At 39.3% G+C, this 8876-nt stretch overlaps 1 protein-coding gene across 1 annotated transcript in view; it reads right to left on the bottom strand.

Moving 5' to 3' along the window:
• LRCH2 (leucine-rich repeats and calponin homology (CH) domain containing 2) overlaps nucleotides 1–7172 on the bottom strand; it is an 82295-nt gene extending 75123 nt beyond the window's left edge. The window contains exon 1 of the mRNA XM_004685724.1: nucleotides 6799–7172. Within this exon, the coding sequence (XP_004685781.1) occupies nucleotides 6799–7147 (349 nt within the window). The 5' untranslated portion in view covers nucleotides 7148–7172. The remainder of the gene's footprint in view (nucleotides 1–6798) is intronic.
• Nucleotides 7173–8876: the final 1704 nt, after the last annotated feature.

The following is an 8876-nucleotide window of genomic DNA, read 5'->3' on the forward strand; positions in this document are numbered from 1 at the left end:
TTTTTTCCACAAAGGGATAGCAAACAAATCTTTCCAAAATTTTTCAGGAACTCACCGTAAAAGTATTACTATGCTTTAAAAAAGAAAAAAGTACCCAAATATAACCAGAATGTAAAGAAAGAGAAAACTAAACTATATTCCCTTCTAGGTCATGATGATAAACAGCCTCTATAGAACAGAGCTGGGTATCACACAGTTTAAGCATGCCTGACAGTGACATATCCTTTTGCAAAGTTTCACTGCATGCCTTGGAACTAACAAATATCACCTTCTAGGGAATCAATACGCTCTAAGTCTTCAGTTACTTTTATTTGTGATGTGTCCCTAGCATCATGTGTTAACCTTATCCATTGTTATGTTTTTGACGACATATAATTACTTTCATAGTTTATATAAAACTCTGTATTAAAATATTAAATTTCAAACTTTAAGAATGTCTCCCTATAACCCCAATTCTAAAATATCCCCCTCAACCACTTCTGCTCTTCTACCTGTTATGCAGTGTACACACACACATACATTCATATAACAATTTCTTTCAGAAAACACAGTAAGTACTTTTTTAAAAAAAAAAGATTGATTGTATTTATTCATACAGAACTGGGGTGCAGGCCAGAGATGCAGAAGGTGAGAGGATTCACCAGACACAGAGTGGGGTACAGAACAGGCAGATGAAGGAAGTACACTGCTCAGGGGAGCAGCGGGCGGGTCAGGAGAGGTCTGTCTCACCATGTGGCTCTCCTCTAGGGCAGGCAGGCTCGAAGTGGCTTCAGCTTCTTTGTGCTGTGCTTTAACCTGCTGTGCCCCCAGGGAGAGCCAGTAAGTTCTTTTTCAAAAAATATTTACTTATGCATACAAGAACTGGGGTGTAGATCACAGGTGTGGAGGGGAATTTAGGGAAGAGATGATTCACAAGAAAGTGGGGAGCAGAACAGGCAGATGTACTGAAATACACTGCTGAGGGGAGCAGCAGATAAGACAGGAGAGGTCTGCTGTGCCATGTGGGTCAGCTCCCTGGCCAGGGATGGAACTCATGCTTGACAGTACTTGAGACTTAACCCCCGTACCACCAGGCAGGCCCTAAACATAGAAAGTTCTTATTTTCCAACAGCTATTACTTTAACAGCTTACTACACAACCCTAGTTCTAAATTATGGCTTATTCTCCGCAGTGATTTTACTGAATGCGTTTTCCTCTGCTTATCAACCTTCTTTTCCCCGATGATAATGTCTCACTCCTTTAAGATTAAAATTTAAGATATTTATGTCCATAGACATGCACCTTCACCTTCAGCTAACTTAGCAAAAGCCAGATTACTCCCCAGTGGTTGACAGCACCTCACCCTGTCCTCCTCCCCTATCCTCAAATGAAGGTCTTACCTCCTACTCTTGCATTTTAACACTGAAGTCACCACTTCCCTCCTCTCAGCAAACCTTCAGTAAACATCTGTCTTTATCATGCAATGCCACCTCTAGTTCATATGCATGCAATTTCTCCCCCAAAATTCTACAATTGCCCTCCCTGCCAAATCACAACTTGACCCACATTGATCACTTATCTCAAGATTCAGCAAATACCTAGCCTTATAGGAAGCTTTTTTACAAAAAAAAAAAAAAAAGAAAGAAAGAAAGAGAAAGAAAGAAATTAAGCTTTATATGTCACAGCTTCATAAGCTGTGAAATCACTAATTTCTACAGCTTATAAAAGTATACAATTTTGGATATTGTTGTGTATGCTGTAATACTTTTCTATGTGTTACATAGATGTACAATTAGATTTGTACTATACACACTTAATTATTTTATAAATCCTTGACGGACAAGAAACCTGTCTTTTTCTTTCCTATTGGTCATAATCATTTCTGAAGTTTGTGTTCATAAAAGCTTGTTTTTAATTCATCTATTCTAAGATCATCAAAAAAGAGATCAATGAAGACAAGCAATGAAATAATCAGGCACAAAATAAAATACACTGTACCATAAACAAAAATTAAATAACCTCTGAGGTTAAACAGCACTTATTTTTTCAGAAAATATAACTCATTTAGCATAATGTTTATTTTAATAATATGGAATGTGCTACAATGGAAATAACACTGGATTGGTGTTAGAGTTGGAAAATCCAGGCCCTGACCACACTGTAATATATTAGCCATTTAACTGTGAGCAAATCACTTAACCTCTCTCAACAACAAGGAGCAATTACTATGTGCCAGTCTGCCAAGCTCACAGGGTTATTATTAGGATAATACATATGAAAGTACTTAGAAAATATAAAGAGCTATATAAATGGTATTATGTTCATGATGAACATAACCTCCAATTTAAAATAATATTTAATTTTAAAATGTGAACTTGCAAAATAAAGAAATTAAGGAACAATGATTTATGCTATAGAACACATAATGAGTAAAATTAGTTACGATAAGGTTCAGCAACTCAAAATTTTAAAAAAGTTAAAATATGAGTCAACAAATGCTTCACATTAAATTTATCAGGAAGACATTTGTAAATTAAAGCAAAAGCAGATATTTCAATCAGGCCAGAAAATCACAGTTCACAGATTCATTCCACTGAATGCAAGGAAAGCGCTTTCACCTATGTAACAAATCAGACTCTGCACTTTATCAGGCTCCATTTTACAACCTGACACAACGCAATGCCCTATAGTTGAAGAAGTGAAACAGCACATTTAGGAAACACTAGATTTGACTCCAGTTTTACAGGAAAACATGTGACTAACCAGGACACAGCACAATCTGATGTATGTAGGAATTCCTAAATGTGTTTCACAGACCTATTGTTTATGGACATAGAGAGATATAAAGCAGCACAAGGAGCAGCTGCAAGAAAGCTGAGATTTATTGCACTAACAAAATCAAATATGAGGTTTCAGGATTTGTTTAGGTAACCATTAAAATCATTTTCAAGCTCTCTTAAAGTCAACAAATCATCATGGTATCCAGACCTACTAAAACGTTACAGTCAATTTCCCGTATGTCAAGTCTACCTACAGACTATCAAAGACATTACAAGAGTCAGCTACTTTTCTGAAATGGGTTACCAACTGTCTGATTCCTATTTTTATGTCTTTTTATGGGTGCAGATTTTAATTATTTGGAAGACAAATCTATTCAAATATATATGAGCACAAGCCACCAATTAGAGATTCAAGTAAATGAGTAAACTCTCCCTTATTAAAGTTCCCTAGAAAGCTTTAAGCTTCCAGCTAAATCTCCTGGAAAGCGTTGGGCTCTATCCCAGCAAAGGATTGGGTGTAGGGACCAGCAAAGGATTGGGGGTAGGGAGTGGGGAGGGGTTAAGCTAAAGAGGCAAAAAGAAACAAGGAGGGCTGAATAATGGTTAACAGGAAAGAGGAGGCAGGTAAAGAGCAGACTGAAGAAATACAGAGATAAAAAGACATCAAAGATAAACTTTGCCAAAAGCTACCAATTACATATTTTCCATCAGAGCAATACTGTTAATAACAAAAAACAAGACCCGCTATATATTCTGAAGGCACTACACTCTCAATGTAAATTTATCATTAAATTGACTCTGATATTAACTGTAAACCAGTGTTAAGCATAAGAGGTGAAGAAACTATAACCTCCTCTTAAGTTTTTATTCACTCTGGAAATAATATGATGGGGGTGAAATGAGTCTCTGCTTCACACAAGGTCATTAAAAAGATTACTGAACTAAAACTTGTGTTCCTAAAAATAAAGTGTTTTTTAGAGCTTCTCAGAAGTGACTGCACATTAGATTACCTGGGAAGATTAAAAAAAAAAAATACCAAGTCTCTTGACCCCAGAGATTCTGATTTAATTGCTCTGGTGTGAGGACCAGGCATATATTAAAAAAAAAAAAATCCCTTGTAACTTTAATGTGCAGCCAAGACCACTGGTCTATCTGACTGTATACATATGTTAGAAACAGGAAAATAAATTATAAAAGCCCTACCTCCTCCTCCTCCCTTTGAAATTTATCAATCTCCCTTTCTTATGCAATTCTCTTTAAACTGAGATTCTCACCACTTCACACCTAGATTAACAATAGCTTCCTAGTTTACTACCTATTTTCTCTTCCTCCAATTTCTTCCCAGCCCAATAAACTATTATATCTTTGTCTAACTAATCAGTTTGGTTCTGAAACCTTATGTCACACTGAGTCATTTTAAGTATAACACTAACAGACTACTTTCACTGGAGGATATTCTGTACATACATATACAGATATGTTAGTGTGTATGTTTGTCTATGTACACATACAGTTTCAAACATGGTCTATTTTTCTTCAGCTCCAGGGTTCCTACCTTCATTTAAAAAAAATAGATAGCAGTTTCTTCACAAACTAAAAGCTTGCCCCTGTTTCCTTGAACTAAACTCGTGGCATTTAGCCACGATATATGGCAAGATTTCTCATTCAAAATTTGAAGTTTCCAAACCCTGCCAGGTGGCACAGTGGGTTAAAGCACAGCACTAAGAAGCTAAAGCCCCTTCAGCATGAGTTCAATCCCCACCCATCCAGGAGGTGATCCACAGGGCGCAGCAGACCTCTTCTGACATGCCCGCTGCTCCCCTCAGCAGTGTGCTTCGTCCATCTGCCTGTTCTGCTCCCCACTCTGTCTCTGGTGAATCCTCTCACCATCCCTGCACCACTGGCCTGTACCCCAGTTCTGTATGCATAAATAAATAAATCTTTAAAAAAAATTTGAAGTTTCCTCACAAGGAAAATACATTCAACTGGAAAAACAAAAAAGGAAAATTATCTAAATAAATCCTGTATTGCTATGGATGTTGACTAAGTTTATGATGAGTGAATGTTTATCAAGAACACATGCTTCAGAAAACTGATTGAAAACTAAAAAGTCAAAGCTTATAATCACATGAGATGCACATTTATGAAAAATATTACCAAGTACAATATAAGCAACATATAAGAAAACTGAACAAGTATATGATTTATTCCCTGCTTCAAGGCGTTTTCCATCTATTAAGATGGGAAGATACAAATATAAAAAGAAAATAAAGGCAGCAAGCAAGTAGTAAAGATCAGTAAGCACCAAGGGAAGTCAAAGATGCAGAAAATTGCTGTGGACTAAGAGAACCCGAGATAATGGCTTCTTAGAATGGCTAGGGTTTGGACAAAATTAAATAGGTGGTGAGGCATATCCATGACCTTCTAAAAAGTTGAGACAGAAAATCATAAAATAAACTTGAGGAACAGAGAGGTGACCTAGTAGGAAGACAGGGCTCTATGTAGGAGCTTTGGGGGAGGTAAGGTTGTAATATAAATTGGAGCCAGACAGTGAAAGCCCTGAATGCAAGCTAGGATGCTTAAATTTTGTTTTACAGATCAAGGGATCTTTTATAGGTCATAAAGGGCAATAAGTAAAACAATATATCTCAAAGATGATGCTATCTGAAACCAATGTTCTTGAAGCTTTTCAAAAACATACCAAATAGCATAATATCTTGCCAACATATTCATGACTATATATTGTTTAGCAAATCTGTTCAGAAGGAGTAAATACTGAAACATGTTTTCCAAAACACAAAATCAGTGATCAATTACATATTCAAAGTTCTTGGGGAAATTCCTAAGAAAAATTGTGTTAAGTCTTCAATTTTGGATTTTTCCTCCTTGATGTAATATATAGAAATTTTTAACACTGAAAGTGTTATTCTGAAAATTAATCTGTCGTTATTTCTCTTTATGGATGAATTCACTGAATATTTTGTTTCAAAATTATTGTATTATTAAAATGATTTTGTCCATTTCTTTCAGCAGAGCTGATGAAAACAGACACATAAGTACCAGATTTTAAGCCCTTCCCCAACACCAAAACACACCTAAATAATCAGATTGGTTTACAAGGCAGAAGGGAAAGAAGAGTGTGCTCAGAACAAATAATGCCACAACAAAGACGATCAGAGAGTGTAAGAAGAACATTACAATAGCCGATTTCTCATCCAAAAGGATAAGCCATTAACTCACAACTCCATAAAGAACGGAGTTAATTATTTTCTCCAAAATGCCCTTAATTTTTTTTGGCTATTCCTGCTATAAAAATTAAGACAGTAAAATAACTCAAAACAAGGATTCTTTCCCTAGCAACCAGACACGTTAAGTGATTGATGATTTAATTCGCCACTGCAGCAAATACTAATTTAACCACCACTGCCTTCCAACACCAGGAAAAGCAAAAATCTGTCTTTAAAAGCATACGTGACAAGAAGACAAGACTATTCTAGGATGATTAAAACACACGCCACAGGAGAACACAGAAAAATCGTGGCAAATAGCTGCTGTACTATGAAAAGGGAGTATGCTATTCCTGCGGGCACGTCTGCCTTTCAGGATTATGCAGAATTACAATTTTATGTATTGTCTTTCCAGCCTCCCCGCCTTCCCCCGCCCCTCCTCCGGGCAAGATGGAAACATCCTGGGGAGTTGGAAGAAGTGCATTAAGAAAGGTGTCAATACCTCCTTCCCCAACCCTTCCGGGGGGAACTCGCTTTCACAACAACGTTCTTTCAGCCCTCGCATCCCACCCAGTTTCCACACATCTTTCAATCACCACTCCACTCCACCACCACCACCATCACCACCGCACCCACCATTCCCTTCTCTGCCTCTCACACTTAACAGAACAGGCTGTTCAGACTTTGTCCGTCTCGCCGCCCCCGCGCACCCGCCCAGACCAGCGGAGTCCAACCACGCAGCCACGCAGCCACCCACTCCCCCCACCTCCGCTCTCCGAACCCCGCTCCCCTCCCCCGCCACGTCCTGTCACCTGCTTGGGTGGTGTCCGTCAGGTCGTAGCCGCTGCCCGGGAAGTCTCGGAGTTTCCTACCACTGAGGCTCAGGATGCCGGAGTTGCCCGCCTCCTCCAGGGCCCGGTCCAGGCTCCTCACGGTGTGTTGAGGCTGCAGGCTCCCCGGGTTCCACTGCGGCCCGTTAGGGAACGGCTGACCGAAAAGTGTCGGTACCGGGATGGGAACCACCAGGGTCCCGCCGCCGCCGCCGCCTCCCCCTCCGGCTCCACCACCTCCCCCAGCGGCCGCGCCTCCGCCACCGCTACTTCCACCTCCACCACAACCGCCGCCCCCACTGTTACCACTACCTCCCTGACTCGCCGCCATGTTGCTAGGAGAGAGAATAGCCCCCGACAATACTCTCAGCTTGAGCCGTGAGTGTAGGGGGTTCTTAGAGCGCATGCGCAGGCTGGGGGAGGGTGGGGGAGGTAAAGGGTGGGAAGGAACCGGGGGGCGGGATGGGAGGAGGTGTTGAGAAGAGGAGAGAAGAGGTTCCAACGTGCCGAACGCTTGCTTTTCAAAAATGTATGGTCAGAGGAAGGATGCTGAATCCCGGCTCCGCTGCCTTGGGTACCAAAAGCTTGCGAAGCGACACCAGCTAGATTCTAGCTCGTGTGGCGATGAGTCCCAGAATCTCTAAGTTGATGCACCTTCTTCGTTCTGCAAAACAAAGGCAAAGCCATTCGATGGGGATGAAAGGCATTCGTTTCAGAATACATTAAAACCGCGTTTAGAAAGCTATTATCTGTCTGATTGAAACACTTGCCGCAATGCCTCAGGAATCGTTTCCCAGTGTTAACACGGAAAAAACGTTGGGGGTCCGTTTGCCCGAAATATGGGTGCACAATTGAGTTTTAGGCATAACTGAATTTTGTCGCGTTTAGAATGCCAAAATAGGAAAAGAATTTTAAAATGTTTTCAAGAAAAGCTCTCGTTGCTGTGCATGTGGGTCTCAGCCAAACTACTGCCTTCCAAAACTTGGACGAGTTTTGTGCATTCTGCTCTATCGTTCTTTGAAGTTGTGCCAAGATCGCCAAAATATCTCGTTTCTTCTCATCTTGTCAGGATGACTGATTGAAAACTCTTTGATCATGAAATAGCCTTAAAGATTTTTGTTGTTCTTTTTAAGAGCTTTTGGTTTAGGTGGAATTCTCAGTGTTTGACACGGGGGATATGAATGTAATCGATCTCTCGATTTTAGGAGTCAATTCTCAGAATCTGAACCCAACCTTTCAGGACACTGGCATCCCTCATGCTTTAGCCTACACAACTCCACTCATAGGTGTTAAAATCTTTTTCATTAATCAGCCAAGTTACAGAAGAAAATTCAGAATGCTTGGATATATTCAGTTATCACTAATTTCACTATCTTATGCACTACTTTTACATTCATTTTAATATGAGTAATTTATTTAGGGGCTCGTTTTCTTAAAGAAATCTTAGGGATGTTTATCTGACATAAAATCTACTTAAAAAAAATAAAAATCAGGAAAGACAACTTCTCTAAACTGTTTTGTGGCCATATAAATTAATGCAAAATGATAATGTGGCCAGAAATTACATTTATCATATGTTTGAGCCACAGAAGAAAGGACTGAGAATCAAACCCTATAACGAATTAGCAAGCAAGTTAAGTCAAATTATTTAAATCCACTAGTGTCAGCAAGTTGTACTTTATATCTCATCTTCCTTATATTGCAAGTCAAGTATTTTAATTTAGGGGGTTATATTTTTATTTTTTTCATGTATGCACATCTTCTACCTACCTACCAAGCCAATGGTGCCCATATCCCATTTGCCTCCCTCCCCCATCTCAAATCAAACATTGAGAACTTCCAGAATCAAGTGCAGTGAAAAGAGAATCTAAATTCATTAGTTAAAGAAAAGACTAGAAAATGAACTATTTAATCATTAGGCAGTAGCATTTGCAATTACTGAAAACATTGTTTTGAAATAAGAAATTTTTAAACTGTTTTGGATTTCAAAGAAAATATATCCTCAGGATCAGAGTACTGTCAAGGGAAAAAAAGTAATGTACAACCAGACTGAAGAGGGA

The sequence above is a fragment of the Condylura cristata genome, unplaced genomic scaffold (assembly GCF_000260355.1).
Source record: "Condylura cristata isolate star-nosed mole 26May11 unplaced genomic scaffold, ConCri1.0 scaffold00019, whole genome shotgun sequence".
NCBI classification, from domain to species: domain Eukaryota; kingdom Metazoa; phylum Chordata; class Mammalia; order Eulipotyphla; family Talpidae; genus Condylura; species Condylura cristata.